At 36.9% G+C, this 21,032-nt stretch overlaps 1 protein-coding gene across 1 annotated transcript in view; it reads right to left on the reverse strand.

Annotated features, from left to right (window-relative positions):
* The window catches only part of LOC119599035 (WD repeat and FYVE domain-containing protein 3-like), a gene marked incomplete at its 5' end in the record, with an annotated part of 52,577 nt that extends 35,246 nt beyond the window's left edge, over positions 1 to 17,331 (reverse strand). The window contains 28 exon segments of the mRNA XM_037948783.1: positions 1 to 98; positions 1,124 to 1,341; positions 1,721 to 1,921; positions 2,050 to 2,277; positions 2,702 to 2,805; positions 4,260 to 4,444; positions 4,733 to 4,816; positions 5,258 to 5,441; positions 5,886 to 6,037; positions 6,337 to 6,738; positions 7,148 to 7,375; positions 7,792 to 7,958; positions 8,351 to 8,494; positions 8,967 to 9,139; positions 9,284 to 9,478; positions 9,711 to 9,849; positions 10,189 to 10,382; positions 11,504 to 11,743; positions 11,915 to 12,030; positions 12,260 to 12,424; positions 13,739 to 13,860; positions 14,000 to 14,148; positions 14,358 to 14,560; positions 14,897 to 15,063; positions 15,175 to 15,361; positions 15,523 to 15,715; positions 15,821 to 15,991; positions 17,321 to 17,331. The exon segment at positions 1 to 98 is cut by the window's left edge and continues 84 nt beyond it. Coding sequence (XP_037804711.1) covers positions 1 to 98; positions 1,124 to 1,341; positions 1,721 to 1,921; positions 2,050 to 2,277; positions 2,702 to 2,805; positions 4,260 to 4,444; positions 4,733 to 4,816; positions 5,258 to 5,441; positions 5,886 to 6,037; positions 6,337 to 6,738; positions 7,148 to 7,375; positions 7,792 to 7,958; positions 8,351 to 8,494; positions 8,967 to 9,139; positions 9,284 to 9,478; positions 9,711 to 9,849; positions 10,189 to 10,382; positions 11,504 to 11,743; positions 11,915 to 12,030; positions 12,260 to 12,424; positions 13,739 to 13,860; positions 14,000 to 14,148; positions 14,358 to 14,560; positions 14,897 to 15,063; positions 15,175 to 15,361; positions 15,523 to 15,715; positions 15,821 to 15,991; positions 17,321 to 17,331 — 4,820 coding nt within the window.
* Between the last annotated feature and the right edge of the window lie 3,701 nt (positions 17,332 to 21,032).

Raw genomic sequence — 21,032 nt, forward strand, 5'->3', positions numbered from 1 at the left:
CTGTGGAACAAGCCACGTGATGAGCTGAAAGCCAGGCATGTGCCAGGCTTCTTCCCTGATTTCACTAAGAGACCTCACCACCGAACCCACAGAGTAGCCTGTAAAACAAATTTTGTTAACAGAAAGAAGGGACCATGGTGGAATGGATATGTCAAGCATGGTAAGAAAAAAATTATAAAATGGAATACAGAGAAGAGAGAGGTACCCTATGGAAATCTAAATATTAGGAGCAATTAGTCCAAAGAATCTTGAGTCACTAAAAACATAGTCACATAAGCATTTTCTCCCTAACAAATCCCTGAAGATATAAATCCTTCATTACACCAACTGGTTTCAAGTGCACAGACTAATTCATTTGCAAGGTCTTGCACATACAAAGTACAGGTTCATACTCTGACTATAAATATTGATGTTTAGAAATACTTTCTATTACATTTTATTGTTATTAGTAATGTCAATTATAATGTCTATAATAATAATATCAGCATCAATACTGATAACATCATTTTAAAAATCCCAAAAATTCACAGAAAGGTGAAATCAGGTGAGGTTACAAGGTCTACTAATTGATAACTTGGTGGCTAAGCACTTGTGGAGCCATCTATGTGTAAAGACATTCCACAAAGCAATACTACTGTGAACACTACATTTTTCTAGAACCATTGGGTTAATCATCAATACTTTTACTTATATTAATTATCTTTCCACAAAACTAGACTGCAATTATGATGATGGAATATTATTAAGGTGGTTGTGACAAATCTGCTGAGACCTCACTCTGCTTGTCCTCACTTGCCCTCCCTAGTTTTTTTGTTTTTGTTTTTTTTTTTACATTTTCACAGATATAAACTTGCATGCAGACAAAAAAAAACTTTTTATTGGATGATTATTACATAAGTATAATACCTACATGTATATCAATTATCAGTGATGTCATTTGAAGCAAATTTTATTCAACATCTATATCATCAGCACATGCGACTAAAGTAACCCATGTTAATCTTGAGCAGCATATTTTCTCTCAAAAACACAAACGTGTCTTTGCTGTCTCCTTGTACATAAATAATCACCAAATCATTTCATAATTCTACCAACTGAAATCCATGTTGGATGCTCAACTTACCAAGGACCTGACCGTACTTATTTGAGGTGACCTGCTGCGCATCTGTCATCCAACCCCCATTGTGAGACGCATCCCTGAATTTCTGAAGAATCCCAGCATTAGAGAGCAGTGCCACTAACATGCGCAATGCAATGAGTACCGTGGAAGGATGTAAATGTCCTTGGGCAAAGAGCAAGACCCAATCCAGGCCCAGGACTTTCACTACCTCTTCACAGAACCTGGAAGATGAGAAATGCAAGCTCAGTTTGTCCTCCTTTACTGCACTTGACAGAAAGAATCTTCAATTGTGCCCCCCCTCAACACACACAAAATAGAACAAAGGAATACACACTCTTATTCTTCCCATCATAAGTATAACATATAATCTATTCATTCAGTACGTTTATTGTGGAATAAAAACTCTCTACATTAGGTCTCAACACAAACTAAAATACTACAACACTAAAATAAAATACAAAAATATATATTTTTTGAGACTATCAAAGAAAAAGTTAAACCAATATTCAAAATCAAAATTTGTAACAGATTTTAAATAGCATATACAACTAACTGATCACCTAAAATGATTCCTACTCCCACAACAAAACCAATACTCACCCTAGATGTATTGTATTTTTGTTGGAATTGTACATGAGTGTGTGCACAATCTCTAGACACTTGTTCCTCAGCAGAATATTTCGCATTGAGAGGCTTGAGCTATCTCCGTTTTCAAACCCTTTTTCCTCTGCATTTTTCAGGTTGATGTGTTTCTCTGATATGCTCAAGATGGGAAGCGTCGACACAATAAACTGACCAAAACTGCAAGGAAATACATAGAATCAAATGGGTGATTAACCACATAAATGATCTGCAGCTCCTTTTCTGCATTAACCAAAACCTTTAAGCATTAGCTTATCAACTGCCAAATCCTAGTTCTTATAACAAACCTTAACAGATCTTGGGGACGTGGGTTGTTGGCAAGCAACGTTGTGAGCAGTGTGAATATGACGGGCGTACTGGCACATATACTGGCTGTGTTTACGTTTGAGTGATGATTAAAAGATGACGAATTATTAGAAGATGATGAGTTATTTGACGGGGATGATGAGGCCACTTCTTTGCCCTGCGATTGTTCCCAAAGCAGGTGCAACAGCCGTGGTACCAAGCGCAGTTGTCTGGAAGATACATCTCTTTGTAATATCCTACTGTCAATACCAAATGTAATCTATGACAATCTCTTGTACTTATTACATATTACCTATGGTAATCTCTTGTCCCTATTACAAATTCAAATTCATGAAAGGTACATAATATGCTGCAAAGCTTCAACACTTGCTTTAAGTATAATCAGTTTACTGAAAGTCTACAAATTTCTCATATATTTTTTTTTACTCAATTTGACTTCCATTTAAGTCTTCCAGATTTGTTACTCTTGTTAATTTAATTCATACCAAACTCAATCTCTATATATGAAAAAATTAAACAATTAAAAATTATAGCAATAATATCTAGAAAAGTCCCTGGAAAGAATCTAACAATACTCCATTTGATAGTTCCCAAACAACAAAGCTCACAACAATGCCGAACCAAAATACCAACCTCATTTTGCGTACATTATGCTGCCTCTCCCCAGATTCCCTGGCCAACTCCACCAAATGCTCCAGGAGAGTGCGAAGTAAGTCACCTGGTGCATCTGCCCACACCTGGAAAGAAGACGAGAGGGACAATAAGACAATAAGTAGAGGTCCATACCCGATCTCTACTTCTTCACAACTTTCTTAGTCATCCCACAGGCCTCCTTCACCCAGGGTTGTTTCTAGAAAAAACAATCTGATGAGCAGGTACTAAATGTCAATTAGCCTGAGTTGGCAGCCCTGGATTGTATGAGTAACAAGTCCAATACATAAACTTGTTGCAATAGGCATCATAACAGAATTCTAAGGCACTGAACAGAGTCTTAAGTTTTGCTACCAGAGCCCTAAAGACATGTGGCTTGGTACCTGCATCTCCAAATACTCTTCTCGAGCAAATACATGGCTCTAGTCAACCTTTCTTTCCTGATCTGACTATATTTCAAGTTAATAACTAAAGCAGTTGAGATACATTAAGATAGTTTGGAAGTGGATCAGACATAAAATCAAATAACAAAGAACTAAATTAGACATATAATATAATATCAATGTACTGGATTAGACATACAATTGATAATAAGGATGTGGACATGAGGAACAATAAGATAAGAAGGAAGTGGAAGAGACACATAGTAAGATTACAGATGTGGAACAGCAGGACAAGATAAGACAACAAGGGAGCAGAACAGAGGGACACATGATAAAGACTACACGGAAGATAAGAAAAAAAAATGAGGAAGCAAAAAGGACCATTCAGGAACAATTGGACTGCAAAACAAAAACTTAAAAATGCATGAGAAGAGCAATAAAATAAATACAAACAAAAGCCATAACTGCGTCTAACTGTGGAGGCAAGAAATTTATAGGATATGGGGGGATGAATTATTGGATTATGGGGGTGTGGGTGATATTGGTAAATGTGTGGATGGATGGGTGTGGGTTTGTGGGTGGTTATATGGATGGCAGAATGTGTGGTAGGCGGATGTGGATGTGGATGTGAGTGGAGCTGTGTAGGTATGGATGTGGACATGTGAGTGGATTGATGTGTATGGTCGATGTGTGGAGTGGATGTGGATGTGGAATGTGAGTGGAGATGGATTGGTGTGATGTGCATGTGTGGGGGTGTGAATGTGTGTGGGTAGATGTGTGGTGGGATGTGGGTGTGACTGTGGTAGGGTGAGTTGTGATATGTGTGGTGTGTAAATGTAGATGTAGATGTAGGTGTAGATATCAAAATAGAAGTACATGTAGATGTAGATATAGATGTATCAAAGTAGAAGTAGAAGTAGAAGATGTCGATGTAAATATGTGTGTGTGTGTGTGTGTGTGTGTGTGTGTGTGTGTGTGTGTGTGTGTGTGTGTGTGTGTGTGTGTGTGTGTGTGTGTGTGTGTGTGTGTGTGTGTGTGTGTGTGTGTGTGTCTAGTTAAATTTCCTCCCTTTCTCTTCTCCATTCCTCTCCCCTTCCCCCAATCTTTATCCTTTTCCCAAACCTCCCCACTCTCTTTGCCCTTTCCCTGGTCCTCACCTCCAGGTCACAGAGTAGGTCACTGAAGGCAGGCGTGCTTGGAATAGCTGACGACTCCCTAGCCTCGCCTGACCCAGCCAATGACATGCAGAGGTGGAGAATGTGGGAGTTGAGGAGCGACTTCTTCTTGCGGAGGAGGAGGGCAAGTGTCTGGTAGCCCAGGCTCTGATTCATCTCCATTTGTGCTGTGAGAGGAAAGCAAAAAAAAAAAAAAAAATTGAGGAAAATAGGTAGTGCCTTCTTTGTTTTCTCTTTCTTGTTGACATTTGTGGATGACTTTGTGATTTGTCTCTCTTTATTATTTCTTAAAGGCTATGGTAATTTTTTTTTTTTTTTATGAATTTATCAATGATCTGTATAGTATTTTAAAATATTAGTTTTAACAGTTGTCTCTAAATAATATGTATTACTATCTGAATGGAGTTAAAACATAATTTGGAAAAAAAAATAACCAAAGAAAATCTATCACATACCTGTCTTGCTCGTTTTGATGACACACGAAAGGGCCTTCACTGATGCATAAAGTGATTCCACATCCTTCGACATGGCAACCAAACCTTAAAAACGTAGCTTAGGTTATAGAATAATAAAAGGTAATGTTAAATTCATTCAATCATTTTCTACCAGCTAGAACCTGCTTTCTGCTAAATATCATAGGCAGCAATCACATGACTATATGTAGTCTTTTCAATCTATCTTCTCTGAAACTGTAAGAAAAATAAATAACAACAGAATTATGCCTCAACATCCTCATGGCAGTGAGGGAAGGGGCACCAAAATTTTAGTAATCCAGATCATATATAATCTTTGTAATTTTCCTTTACCATGTTATGTATTGCAAGGGTTTTGTTGATTTGCTGTCAAAATTATTTTCCATTCAATGTTCTATAAAAAAAGAAGGGTAAAAATAAGATGATCATTTGTACAGAATTACAAAAAATAAGTACAAAAAAACAAAAACAATATATCAGCACTATATAAGAAGGACCCTGACTCACCAAGAAGGACAGAACAACCCCCAACATTATCAAGCATGGCTGCCACAGGCCTAGGACAGAACACACGAACACCCAAGTAGCCGATTACAACACCTCCTAGGGACCTCGATGGGCCACTCAGGTGTCCTGCAGAGTTATGGAGGACTCGGATTGGGGTGGCATTCTCGTGCGATGACATACCCAGCTGAGGGAGGTGAGGGGGTTATGAGACAACCATGAATAAAATCTACCTTAACAGATATAGGACAATTACCTATTTACATCATTATATTTATGTTAATCAATATATAATACAAACTACTATCAACCAATCAATCTTTCAACCTAACAATTATTTAATATAGCTATCCTCCTCCTAACTTGTTCATCTCTACATCTCTTCAATTATCCATCCCTCACCACCAGCCACTTATATATTTTGTATCTATCAATTCATCTAATTATTATTCTGCTTACACTAACTTTGAGTGCATGTATCTGTTGTTGTCTCTGTTACTGACTGACCAACTGACTGACTGACTGACAGGTAAATATACAGATAGGTAACTTGATCTGCAGATGTACCAGATCAAAACCCTAAAACAATCTCCATTTAATCTATCACAAAAGCAAATTAATGTATTATCACCTGTTTGGCAATTGCTTTGTTGTCTACTTTGGAGTACATCTTGCGAATCTTGTTGAGAGTGAGATGTGAGAGAGTCGAAGCATTGAGACCAAATATGACTTTCTCCTCAGGGACCACAGACAGGGTCTGTGGTGTTTGGTTCTCACCTGATGCTGATCAAGAAAGAAGCAAAAATATGGTTAAGCCTTCTGGACACCTGATAATCGCTGCTCTCCTTTTCTTTATTATCCACTTGTAAATCTTGAGATGGCTAATATCCTTTTAGTCACCAAGGGATTAAATGGATACCTAAGGTATTCAAAATGATTGTGGGACAAGAATTTTGTGTCACAGGGTAGTTAATATAATGTGAAAAGAGTAACCATTGCTTTAATAAAGAAAAAAATGACCACCAATTCCATATCTAAGTTACTATTCAAAGAGCTGTACAAACCCAGTAGCTGCACCTCACCTGGGATCTGTGCAGCTTGGAGACTGCCAGTGTAGTGTGGGCCCAACTGATGGAGGTGCATTACCATCTGTGGCTGAAGGACATCCTCCACCAAATGACATGTACCCTGCTTCCAAACCAACTTGGAGTGCCGCCTGTAAGCAGGTGGTGTGCCAATGTATGCATACACTGAAGAGGCAATAGTGAGGTTGGCTGCTCCTCCCCCTGGGTTTTGTAGGATGTAGTGCAATTTCTTCTGTGTCACCAATTGCCCATCAATGTAGATGCAGAGGGAGGAGTTCTTGAGTACAGAGCGGCTCAGGGAGACAGCCAGGTGGTGCCACTGACCCTCTGTCAACAAGTCTGGGCACCACACTCGGCAGCCAAAGTCACCTACCATCTCTGGCTCCCATTCTTTGACAGCTGCAAAGAACAGATTCATACTTATATTACTACTAAACAAGATGATTAACTAATTACTAATCTTGAATTAATACAATTAGTGGCTGAATAAAATTAACCCCTCTATGATGGTATCAGAAATCTCTCGGCATCACTGACTCAGGTGACTTCTGATAACCATCCTGCCATTTCGCCTGGGAGTCCGCTACATGTAGCAGAAATTTCCGCTTGATGCACTCTAGTGCACAGCAATGCCTATAGCCGTACCCGGCGTGATGAGTCAGTTTGTTATGATAGCTATTGGCATGGCCCAGCAGATATGGGTTAAATATCAACAATATCATTAAGCAAGTTTTATTTTCATCTTCTAATAGAAAAGAATAACTGTATGTGAAACCAGATACCATAACAAAGCTTGAAAGAAACTCACCTTGTCCAGGCTGTGGTAAATTAGTCTCGTGTGTGGACACAATCAGAGCTTTGTCTCTTGCTGAAATGACAATTGATAGGCACACCAAGTGGTGGTCACGGCCTGGGACATGTCGGGCAAGGGTCAACACTCGCACACAGTGTGGATCTGTCCGGGGGTCACTGTATTTCTCAACACACACCCAGGTGCTGTATGTGAGGCCAGTCTGAGGTGGGAAGATTCGATCCCCTGAAAATAAATGAAGAAGGGAAAACTAAGTCTTGATAAAACAATACTCCTGTTTCAATTATCAGTAACCTCTCAAAACTTTTATATGTTTAAGTACATCAGTTTTAGTTTACACTTTTCAAGGTTATCCATATGAATTTTCGGTGTAAGTACAACCATCTTGAAATTGAAGTGGATATATCTTTTAAAAAACTAATGCAAATTTAGCACTCTAGAAAAATTAATGGATTCCTAAATTCCAGGTAAGACTAACATCCACTAAGAATAAATGTAATAAATCATCTATCTTGATATCTATTTCCATTTCAACCACATACCCCAATGCAGCTTGTATCTTGTCTCAATAACACTTATACTTTTTATTAAGCTTCAATACTGCAACTGAACTTCACCCTCCCACACATAAACCAATGTACCTGTTCCAATGCCACCGATGACGTTGGGCTCTGTGGAAGAGAGGGCTGACCCTACCACCGATCCACCCCCAGCACTCTGTGGCGCAATGGAGGGAAGGAACAGACAGCCAAAGCCTTCTGCACTCATGTCAAACTCCACAAAGGAAGGATACACCAACGTTCCTACTCTGTAAGACGAAAGTATAATCTGTTAGTTCAGTATATCAATTTCAAAAAGGGACTACCTTCCCATTAATATCAGTCTACATGGATCTGATCTTACTCTGTTTTCAAAATGATCATGAAACACATTTAATACAGGTCACTTTTATATATATATATATATATATATATATATATATATATATATATATATATATATATATATATATATATATATATATATATATATATATAATATAATACATATATATATATCATAGATGAAATCATATGAAGAGAAAAATATGATGAACCATTTCACATATGCCACTTTGTGTTACTTACAACAAAGAAAGCAAAATACCCTAAAAGGAGTGTAAACAAGTTGTCTATCAACAAAATGATAAAAATACTTTACCTAAAGTCCCTGGGTGTTGTCATCGACACAATTGTTTTTATCCGTGTAAGAGGAACTGGGCCATTGCTTGGTGACTGCCCCCTGCTAATGTCTATTTCATCCAAGTTCTGGCAGTTCAAAGGATAACCAAGTCTTAAGAAGATCCTAGAAACCACACAAAAATACATAAGGATAAGATGATTTTTCTATAACTGAGTACATTTACCTATGTATATATCTGAAAATTTATTACAAATATAAAATTCACATATATAGACAGCACCATTTCTGCATATCTTACACAATATCAAGTCTATACAAATATAAAATTTTATGTAAATCCATATAGCTCTACCAGTTTCCAATTCTAGCAAGAGCATCTCTCACTTGCTCCGTGAACATATGTATCGAATGCATCTCTCAAGGACCATGTATCATGCTCATATGTCAGTTCAATCTGATGCCTTTGGGAATTTAGCAAAACATAAGCTAAGCTTTTCAATCATAATCATGACAAGCTGCCTCATGTGGCAGACTACCATCTTTACACATGTCATGGAGTTTATACTTTTTGGCATTTTAACCAGTCCAGTGGCACTGGGTAAAATCCATCTTATTAATATAAAGTTCATCTTACCTCAAGTCTCTTGGGTGTATGGCCTGGGCAGCAAGCCGTTCAAAGATGTACTGCAGTGGTGAATGTAAGGCATGCTTCTCACTGACAAGAGCCACTGAACATTTGCCTAAGAGGTCACCCGTCAAACCAGCTTCACACATCAGTTGCTGGTTTCGTTCTGTGCGGACTAAGGACTGCAAATGAAGAGACACAAATTAGCACAATAAAAGGGATTTAACAAGAGACAACAGATTTACAGATCACTAGAAGAAAAAGAATAAACAAAAGACCCCTATATATGTACACATATATGGACAGAAAAAATGGTCCATACTTACTTTGATAAGATGTGCAGTGTAGAGCTGAAGCATGCATGCTAGCCTGGGATGTGATGGGTGCTGTATGGAGGGCAGGAGACGCAATAAGGCGGTGAGCACTCCAGCATGTACGATGACTGGCTCAGCTGGAGTGGGACCAAGGTTGAGTCCTCCAACAGGTCGCTTATTACTCGGGGATATATCCGTGACTTTGTTCTGTAATGTAGTAGATGACCAGGATTATATAATCATTTTCACAGCTGCACATTCTTCTTTTACAGAAATCACTGAAAATCCCAAAAACACAAACCATCCTCCTTATTTTTAAAAGGCACATAAAAGGAAATCTAAGCAAAACACAAATCAAATCCACAAATCACAAGAAACACATGAGCCCTATTCAGAAAATATCAAATTGGAAAAGGTTCCTAAAGCAATCCACACTTACATCACCCCCAGATGTTGATGTGACAGGAGGTGTGAAGGTTGGGACAGAGGGCTTGTCAAAGGCATCCAGTGCCATGTGGTACATCAACTGTAAGATTTGCACCACACGCACCAGGGATACAGGAATCTCAGGAGGTGGCCTGTTGGATTGGAGCCAGAAGACTATTGATGGGAAAGATCATGTGAGTAAAATAAGTAATCATTTTCATAAGATCTGTCTTTACTTCTAGTACCCTTCACAAGTGAATGCTTTTTTTCTTCTTCTTCTTTTTTAATCAATCAATAAAAAAGTAAATCTGAAGCTGGACCTGCTACATGGTATCATGACTGTCAGCTAGCCGATTTTCAAACTCCAAGGAGCCACCCAGAATTTAAAGTGTAAGCACACGAAGAGAAATACCCACAACCAAACAAATCAGAAGTTCCTGCAGCCATAACAGCATAACCTAACAGCATAACCTCCAGAAATCAGGACTCACATATATTCTAGTATGGGTGTGGTGAAGATGGTATGGAAGGTGGTCAGATCAACCCCATCTGAGGAGCAGTCTTTGGCAACCACAGCTTCTGAAGGCTGGTCCTCTGTCAACCCTTCCTTGGTGTCCTGCAATGTCGTCTCAGTCATGAAGCAACCCAGCAGGCGCAGGGTGTCGCAGAAACTGGTGTAACAAATCTGGTAGAGAAAGGTTGTTTTTCATCAGAGGCAGTTGGATAAGCATTTTACTTAACATTCAGATTTCTACAACCAGAAACTTGGTAGGTAAGTAGGTAGGAAGGTAAGTACATAGGTAGGAGGTAGGGAGGTAGGGAGGTAGGGAGGGAGGGAGGGACGGAGGGAGGGAGGAGGGAGGGAGGTGAGGGGAGGGAGAGAGGGAGGAAGGAGGAGGGGAAGGAGGGAGGAAGGGGAGGGGAGAGGGATGAAGGGGAGGAGAGGGAGGAGGGAGGGAGGGGGGGCGGGAGGGAGGGAGGGAAGGAGAGAGATAGGGTGGGTGGGTGGGTGGGTGGGTGGGTGGGTGGGTGGGTGGGTGGGTGGGTGGGTGGGTGGGTGGGTGGGTGAGGTGGGTGGGTAGGTGGGTGGGTGGGTAAGTAGGTGGGTGGGTGGGTAAGTAGGTGGGTGGTGGGTAAGTAGGTGGGTGGGTGGGTAAGTAGGTGGGTGGTGGGTAAGTAGGTGGGTGGTGGGTAAGTAGGTGGGTGGGTGGGTACATAGGTGGGTGGGTGGGTAAGTAGGTGGGTGGGTGGGTAAGTAGATGGATGGGTAGGTGAGTAGATGGGTGGGTGGGTGGGTGGGTAAGTAGATGGATGGGTGGGTGGGTGGTGGTGGGTGGGTGGGTGGGTGGGTGGGTGGGTGGGTGGGTTGGTAGGTGGGTGGGTGGGTAGGTGGGTGGGTGGGTAGGTAGGTAGGTTGTTAGGCAGAGAGAGAGAGAGAGAGAGAGAGAGAGAGAGAGACAGACAGACAGACAGACAGACAGACAGACAGACAGACAGACAGACAGACAGACAGACAGACAGACAGACAGACAGACAGACACAGACACAGACACAGACACAGACACAAGGACAAGGACAAGGACAAGGACAAGGACAAGGACAAGGACAAGGACAAAGACAAAGACAAAGATAAAGATAAAGACAGAGAGACAGAGAGACAGAGAGACAGAGAGACAGAGACAGAGACAGAAACAAAGAGACAAAGAGACAGAGACAGAGACAGAAAGAGAGAGACAGACAGAGAGAGACAGAGAGACAGAGAGACAGACAAATATAGATAAATATATGGATTAAAGTATCACATACCTCCTGATGAAAAAACTTTGCATTGGCCGGTTCATATCTCATGGCGGTTGTGAGTGTGTTGAACACATTTAACAAGAGTGTGAGGATCTGTCTTGATGGCACTCCATTCCAGGCAGGAGGTGTGATGTCTCCTAGGCTTCCTTCCAAACTTACAAGGGCACTCATAACATAGACAAATCCCCCAACTTTACGGAATACAGTTCTCGTGCGGTGAGATTCTTTAAGGCAGACTAGAAGCGACTGGGGGGGAAGAGATTGGGACAATTGTTAAGAATTTACAATTGTTAAAAATTTAAATGTAAGTAATGGTAAAAAAAAAACAAGGGGGGAAATGAAGACAATCTATTCCATGTGTGACACTATACAAAATACACATACTGCTACAAATTATAGTGAACTAAAAATATCTACCTTGAGAATATCAGTCTTTAGCTGAAGTTCTGTCGGAGCAGCAGAGTGCAGGAGGCCTAGTAATGAACCCATGTCATCATCACTGCCACTAGCGAGGATCAGCTGTTGCATGACACCTGCCAATCAAGAAAATAATAATAAATGAAACAAAATATTAAACTGAACCAATACAAATGTACCAAATAGAAAAAATTAAAGGATCACTAAAAATGCAGAAGAGGGAATCAATAAACATAAAATTAATACCTCTCACTATCTAGAACATTATTTAATATCTTTGACAGAATTGTTTCAAATGTACTAAACACAAACAAGGAAAGTCACAGCTACAAATCAATCATTTACCCAATGCTTGGTGCCGACATTCAAGGTGGGGCACTAGCGCAACTGCACACTTGGCACCGCCTGACTCCCTGAAAACTGCTGCGTTCTGGCTGTTGGACGCCAAGAGGTGTGTGAGTGCTTCCATCACTAGGAACCCTAGACGTTCCTCTGGAGTCAATCCTTCTGCTGAAGTTGCAATTAAGAAATTTAGGTTAGGAGGTTAATCTCTTCAATGACTCAATATTTTTGCCAGCATTCTCCCCATATCCTGTGGCTAATGATTTTTCTTTCTCATGCTGACTGAAAATTCTAAGATCACTACTACTGTGCATGTGACGGGTTTCCTTTCCAAAACTGTCAACAACCACCTGGCAATCTAAACTTAAAATAATACTTTTGAACTGAAAGAGTTGGTAAATTTCTTTTAATTCCTTATACTGTTCAATAATATTTTCAATCAAGAAAGTCAGATCAGTCTTCCAATCTATTTACTTGAGCATGTAATAAGAAAAAATCAAAACAGTGGTCCCAACACAGTAACAAGAAGGCCACTCTACAAACAAATATGAGAATAGGAACATCTCACAAATATAATTCCATTTATCCACTCAAAGTAATGGTAGATTCAAACAAGTTTTCGAAGTAGAGAAAATATGGGTTGGCATGTATAAAATTAGTTACCCTTCCAACTAAATATATAAAAAGAATCTGAAAAACTACTTCTGAAGAGCATGTAGCACAAATGCCACTTAAAAAATTAATTTTCTGTAAATTCACCATATAGTCAAAACTGTTATCAGGACAAACTTGATGAATTCAACAAGGAAAATCATGAAATAGTAATCAAGTGCAAATCATAAAAAATGTATTCCACACTTCTAATGTCAAAAAGAGAATAAACCAAATGCTTCAACTAGTATAGCTCTTTCAGGCTTTTCATACTTACTGTAATGAGAAATAAATGAACTACTACACAATTAAAAAGAAACTGAGTTGGCAGTTTTCCTTTTATCTACGCAAAAGAACCTGACTAACTAATGAATATATGGGAGAAAGGCTTGACATATACTACTAAGCTGAGATATACTGTTAAATTACATTTTTTAAATCAATTTTGGGCAAGTCAGAGAAAGTAGTAATGTGCTCACTACTCTGTAGCACAGAAATGTTTTACATGAAGGAGTATAATTGGAAAATGTAAACAATATAGAATTCTTCAATACCTGTAAATTTGCAAAGGTTTCAGAACACTCTCTTTTAACAATGCTAACTATAATCTGTTTCCATGCTCATCAACTTTTCTCTACAACAATACATAGAAGACACACTTGAAAATAAAGAAACAAATAAATAAACTCACATGACCACTGAATAAGACAATTTGTTAATTAACACAAAATATCAGAAATCAGTTCAACACAGCTTACATACACTGCAACAAGGTGGTTTCATAATTCCTTAAAATTAGAGTAACATATTTTTGCAAAAGCAGAGACAAACCTTTCTTCTCCTCATCCACCTCTGTTCTTCCCTTGAGCAGTTCATGATAACGTGTGAGACAAGTCACAAACACTTCCAGCATTCCTACTTCACGATACACGTCTTTGAAAACGGAATTATGCCTGTGTGCAAAAAATAAAAAAATTAGAATGGGAGACTGGAACAGATAGATTTCTAGTATAATACAAAAGACAAAATATTAGTCATCCCTTTCAATTTTTTGCTTAAGTTAGTTTTGTAAGCATGATGGTAAAATCTCACTTGAGAATGGTGAGGAGTGTGGCCATGCAGGTGATGGAACAGGAGAGTGTGTGTTGAGCCTTCAGCAAAATGGATAGTGAGATCAGCTCTTTGCATGGCACAAAGTTCAGTTGGAAAACCACAAATTCCAGCAGCTGGAAGTATTTCTCCTGAGAAATGAGACCAAGGAAAACGTGACTATCACAATTTCATTTCTGAAAAAATTATGGTTAGCATATACATGAATATCAATTTAGTAATTTCATTGTCTATCTCCACCTCCCCTGCCTTTCAAATACATAATATATAAACAGGCATTTTTATTACACATACAAGTCACTTAGAAGCCTTTATCTAATTGAAAAGAAAGTAAACTTACCTGTATTTCTTTGGGCTTTGTATGGATCTTCTCAGCAAAAGTGGAGAGGGTATGCTGGGGCTCAAGAATGAAGTAGTTTGCAGAGTCTGAGTGATAAACAGCAGAGATGGCATCCAAAACCACTGAGCAGAGATGAGAGGTTGTGCCACGTAGAAACACTGACTGAAGGACGTTGAAGGCTTGCACATTCCTGACACTTGCACCTAGGGGAGTTAAGGAATTGGATGAAAGGGAAGAGAGGAAAAGAAAAAGAGAATGAGAGAGAGAGAGAGAGAGAGAGAGAGAGAGAGAGAGAGAGAGAGAGAGAGAGAGAGAGAGAGAGAGAAACGGGAAGAATGGACGTATATATTGGAAACAATAATCAAATGAATTGGCAAATGATTCTTGAAAAAATTTATTCAAGAAGTTAATATAACAAATGCATAAAAGAGAACAGTCCTCTCACTAATCAACTCAAACAAAAAAAAACTCTAATGCCTTTATACTAACTGCCTAATAAATTAATGATTTTTCAAAATTACTAATTACTGTTCCCATACCTCTCCCTGAGGGTACAGGCAGACTGAAGCCTGGCATGTGGAAGAGAGAGCCAATTGACGCAGTTGATGGTTTCAGCTCAATGTAACCACAATAAGAAAGTGATGACACAAGCAGTACAAGGTTCCGTAGGGCTTCTCGGCTCTCATCTGATGTGTCTGCCTCCAGTCTGCAAAGATGGGATATGTGCTGATAATAAGCAACAGCATGATGCATATCTCTCAGAGATATAGTAACTGGGTGTTTGTTTATCATTATTATCATAATGAGGTCAGTTTACCTTAGAAGGAACTCTGCCAGGAAGGCATAGCCCTGCGAGGATCTGAAGTCATCCAAGAGAATCTGTGACACTTCAGAAGAGTCTTTCAGAAAGCAAAAGACCGTGACAAACATCTCCACAATCTCTAGTGGAGAGAGATCCTGTCCTCGCTCCATGTTCTCCACACAGAGAGCTACACATCCTTTGTCTGGGAAGTGGAGGTGAGGAAAATATGTTACTTCAAGGTCTTGGAAAAAAAATGAAACCTACATTCTATGTTGTCTGGGATTCTAACACTGTTTTTACAACTATGCCATACAATGCAGTTACCTAAACTTTCCATAAAACAGAATCACAGCATCTACTAACTATGTATATAGCTGACAACAGGTTGTGAGAGGCCATGTCTAGAGAGTGTCATGAGTACTTCTGCTGCACTCTTCCTCCAGAGAGCATTATGCTGTGGACACCAAGATGTGATGGCTGAGAAGAGAAGTGTTAGGTCATCCTTCCTGGCCAGTTCCTCTGCTGGGGCTGCATGGGAGCACAGACGAACCAAAAGCTGTGGATGAGAACAATTAGCAAAACACATGTAGAAACAAAAGAGAGAGGAAAGAAGATTTTTAAAAATTCAAGCAAAGCACTGACATGTGCAACATGGACCTACCTGCACAAAGACCTTTTGCAACAAGATCCTTCTCTCACTGACAGAAAAATCTGTTGTATTATTGTCCGCCTGATCTGCCGCATTGGTCGTTGGGCTCTCATACTCAGGAAGGTCAAAGAAGAGATAGAGACATTTCACAAGTGTTGACGGAAGGGAAGCAGCTGTCATCACCTAAAATGTAATTAAATAATAATGATAATAAAATAACAATTTTATTGATATCATTATCAAAATTCTAACTACTGCACCTTTCAATTTTCTCTTGCATCTCTCGTCCACATATCACTCCTATCATTTGCTAAACTACTTTCACCTACTTCTCCCCTCTATTCTCTCTTAATCCTACATTTTCTTATCTTCCCTTATGCATTTCACACCATTTCTCTTCCTTCTATGCTTTTTTATCTTCTTAAAAAATTACACCATCTTGAATTCCAAATGTTTTTACACGAGTCTATCTAAAACTCTATTCCACATTTTTCTTAACCTAATGCCGACCGGTGACTTCCCGAAATGCAAGCCCTCTCTTGGGTTGTATTCATAGTGGCCCGGGCCCCTAGCACGCATGGCATGACTATACATGCCCCTGGAAAACAGGATTGGCGCACCATGGCATGTATGCACATGCCACCTGGAATACAGTCCAGGCAAACCATGTCCTGTAAATACAAGCCACCCGGCTGCTAAGCTTTAATGAGGCTAAATTATAAGGTTCAGTAAATGTTTTTTCTATTTGAAATATGGAAAACTAAATCAACTACCACTACCACCAAACTTAAATAAGAGTTCCTTCACATGCATTCAAGAGTTTGAGTTGTAAAATTAAAAAAAAAAGATAAAACAAAAAACCAAACACTAAAAAAATGCACTCCCACTCACCCACCCCCCATACCCTACCTCAAAATTTACCCTACCCACCCAAACCCCTCCCCTTCCCCTTTCCCCCTCCCCTTACCCCTACCCGTACCCCTATTTTTACCCCTACCCTTCCCCCTCCCCTTTTCCCCTTTACCCTTCCCCTTTTACCCCTACCCTTACCCCACCCTTCCCCCTACCCTACCCCCCCCCTTTTACCCCTCCCCTTCACCCTCCCCTTTACCCCCCCCTTACCCTTCCCCTTAAACCCCTACCCTTCCCCCATCCCCTTTACCCCTCCCCCTTAAACCCTCCCCTTCCCCCTCCCCTTACCCCTCCCCTTACCCTACCCACCCCTCCCCTTTCCCCCTCCCCTTCCCCTCCCCTTTTACCCCTCCCCTTTACTCCTACCTTACCCCTACCCCTATTACTCCACCCCTACTCCTCTCCTCCCCCCACCCCCACCCCCCCCCCCCCCCCCACCCCCCCCCCCCCCCACCTCCCCCCCCAAAAATCCCCTACCCCTACCCCTACCCCTACCCCTCCCCCTACCCTCCCCCTACCCTAAAAAAACCGGGAACCTTATCCCTCCCCCAAACCCCTACCCTCTCCCCACTAATCCCATCAGCTACACCAGCCACAAACCTCGATCAGCTAAAGTGCACCACACCAAAGATTCAGTGGGGACGCAAGCATCCCCACCCCTCCCTCTCCTCACAGCTCTCTATCTCCAAGAACCTCACAATGGCACAAGAAGCTGCTTCCGTTGACTGGTTCGAGGCACGCCGTCTGATTTCCGTCACCATCAACTTGCTGTAAAAGGGAAAAGAAAAATAATATATCAGTCAGTGGGATGACAATGAGACAGCTGATGCTCCTTAGAATATGCGAAGGATGTCAAAATTTCTATCTATGTAAACAAGGAAAGTATAAAATTTTATAAAATTTAAAGGGATTTTCCCAAAAAATGGGTCATTTTGGGTTTATTATCCTTCAGAAAATTTAATAAAAGAAAAAAAAGGGTTTAAAAAAAAAAGAAAAAGAAAAAAAAACCAAAGAAAAAGAAGAAGAAGAAGAAGAAAAAGAAAAAGGGAAGGAAGAAAAAGAAAAAGAAAAAGAAAGAAAAAAAAAAAGAAGAAGAAAAGAAAAAGAAGAAAAGAAGAAAAAAGAAGAAGAAAAAAAAAGAAAAAGAAGAAAAAGAAGAAGAAGAAGAAGAAAATATCCCACACATATTTATAATTATATATATATTTATCTATATATATATATATATCGTTTAAAATTTTATAAAAACATAACATACATATACATAAATATACTCCCTAACATACATTTTACAAAAATTTTAAAATATATATACATTATAAAAAAATACATAAAATATACATATATTATATAATACATACTTTAAAAACATATAAACATAATACAACTATACTTTATATATAACATACATACATTAATTTTAATATATAAATTTATATTATATTATTTTATATAAAATTATATATTAAAATTTTTATAGTTTATAATATATTTAAATATATATATATATTTATATATTATTATATATTTTATATTTTAAATTAATAGATAAATTATATAATTTTAAATATTTATTATATATATATTTAAAATTTATAATATTTTTAAAAAAAACCCACCTTTTCAAAATTATTTTTTTTATATTTATATTAATTATATTATATTTAAAATTTAAAATTATATTATACTATATTTTTTTTTTATTTTAAACTATTTTTTTATATCTTGTTTTTATATTTTTAATAAAAATTTAATTTATATTTATTATATTATTTTTAATTTATTTATTTTATTTTATTATAATTTAAATTATTATTATTTTTAAAAGAATTTTATTATTATTGTGAAATTAAAAATTATAATTAAATAATAATTTAATAAATTAATATTTTTGTTTTTAATTATATATTTTAATAATATATAAATATAAAAATTTTAAATATATATAATATATATAAATTTTAATATAATATATATAATATATAATAATATATATATATATATACATATTATATATAATATATATAGTATATATATTATATTATATATATATTTTATATATATATATTATAAATATATATATTATATTATATATATATAAATTTAGACATATATATATATATAATATATATACAAAAAAAAATATATATTATAAAAAATACATACATATACTACATATCATCATATAATACATATACATAATATAAATACATATAATATATATAACATATATATATATATATATATATATATATATATATATATATTATATATATATATCTATCTATCTAGCTATCTATCTATTTATCTGTACATCTATCAATATCTATATCTATATCTATCTATCTATATAATCTAACTATCTATCTGTCTATTTATCTATATATTTAGATTATATATATATATATATATATATATATATATATATATATTATTTTTATATATAATATATTATAATATAATATATATATATTAATTATATATATATATATACTTACATTATAATACAAAATATCATACATTACATACACACACATATATACTATCCATATTACACATATATACACAAAATATACAATATATACATATATATACATTTTATATTATCATATATATACATATATATACATTATATATACAATTTTAACATATATATACATATGTATACATTACTTACATAATATATATATTATATTATATTATATATATATATTATATTTTTATATTACAAAACATCTAGTTTGTATTGTTTTTTTTTTCTCATATATATATATATATATATATATAATATATATTATATATAAAATAAATATTAAATATATATATACATATATATACATATATATACATATATATACATATATTATCCCATATACATACATATACTACATATACATACATATACATACATATACATACATATAATACATATACATATATACATATATATATAATACTATAATCTATATTAACATATATATAATATATAATAAAAATATATATATAATATATATTTTATATTATAATGCATATTTTATATAATATAATTATATATTATATATATTATATATACACATAAATATATATATATACATACATATACATATATATACATATATACATACATACATATAAAATATATATATTATATATATATATATATTATATATATTGATATGTTTATATATATAGTATATGTATGTATGTTGTATATAATGTATATTGTATTTTAATGTATATAATTATGTATTGATGTATGATGTATAATATGTATATATATGTATAAAATTTTGTAATTATATAGTATGTATATTTATGTATATGTATGTATTAGTATGTATATATATATTCTATATATTCTATATTTTATATATATATATATATATATATAAATGTGTGTATTATTTCTTTTTTCTCTTCTTTTTCTTTTTCTTCTTTTTTTTTTTTTTTTCTTTCTTCTTTTCTTCTTTTCCCTTTTTTTTCTCTTTTCTTCTTCTTCTTTTCTCTTCTTTTCTTCCTTCTTCTTCTTCTTCTTCTTCTTCTTCTTCTTCTTTTTCCCTTTTCTTTTTTCTTTTTCTTTTTTTCTTCTTCTTTTTTTCTTCTTCCTTCTTTTTCTTCTTCTTCTTCTTCTTTTTCTTCTTTGTTTTGTTTTTTTTTCTTTTTTTTTACCTTTCTTTTTTTTTAAGTATCTGGGAAAATAACCTTATATTTTGATATCCTTAACTTATTATTAGATACTTTCCTTTTTCTAGATGAATTTTGCCACCCTTTTGCAATTTTCCCAAAGAGCCCCCTGTTCTTTGTCATCCCCTGCGATATATTTTTTTTTTTCCCTTTTACAGGTGATGGTAGGAATCAGACGCTGCCTCGAACCAGTCAACGGAAGCAGCTTCTTGTGCCATTGTGAGGTTCTTGGAGATAGAGAGCTGTGAGGAGAGCAGCAATGGGTGGATGCTGCTGTCCACACTGAATCTTCTGGCTGCTGGTGCACCTCAGCTGATCGAGGTTTGTGGCTGGTGTAGCTGATGGGATTAGTGGGGAGAGGGTAGGGGTAGGGGTAGGGATAAGAGTACAGGTAGGGGTGGGTAGGGGGGGGGGTAGGGGTAGGGTAGGGTAAGGGGAGGGTAAAGGGGAGGGGTAGGGGGTAAAGGGGGGGGGGTAGGGGGAAGGGGGGGTGGTGGGGGGTGGGTAAGGGTAGGGGGGGGTGGGGCGGGTGGGGTAAGGGTGGGGTTGGGGGGGGTTTGGGGGGGGGGGGCGGGGGGGGGGGGTGGGGGGGTTGGGGGGGGGGGTTTTTGGGGGGGGGGGGGGGGGG

The sequence above is a fragment of the Penaeus monodon genome, chromosome 42 (genome assembly GCF_015228065.2).
Source record: "Penaeus monodon isolate SGIC_2016 chromosome 42, NSTDA_Pmon_1, whole genome shotgun sequence".
Classification (NCBI taxonomy): Eukaryota; Metazoa; Arthropoda; class Malacostraca; order Decapoda; family Penaeidae; genus Penaeus; species Penaeus monodon.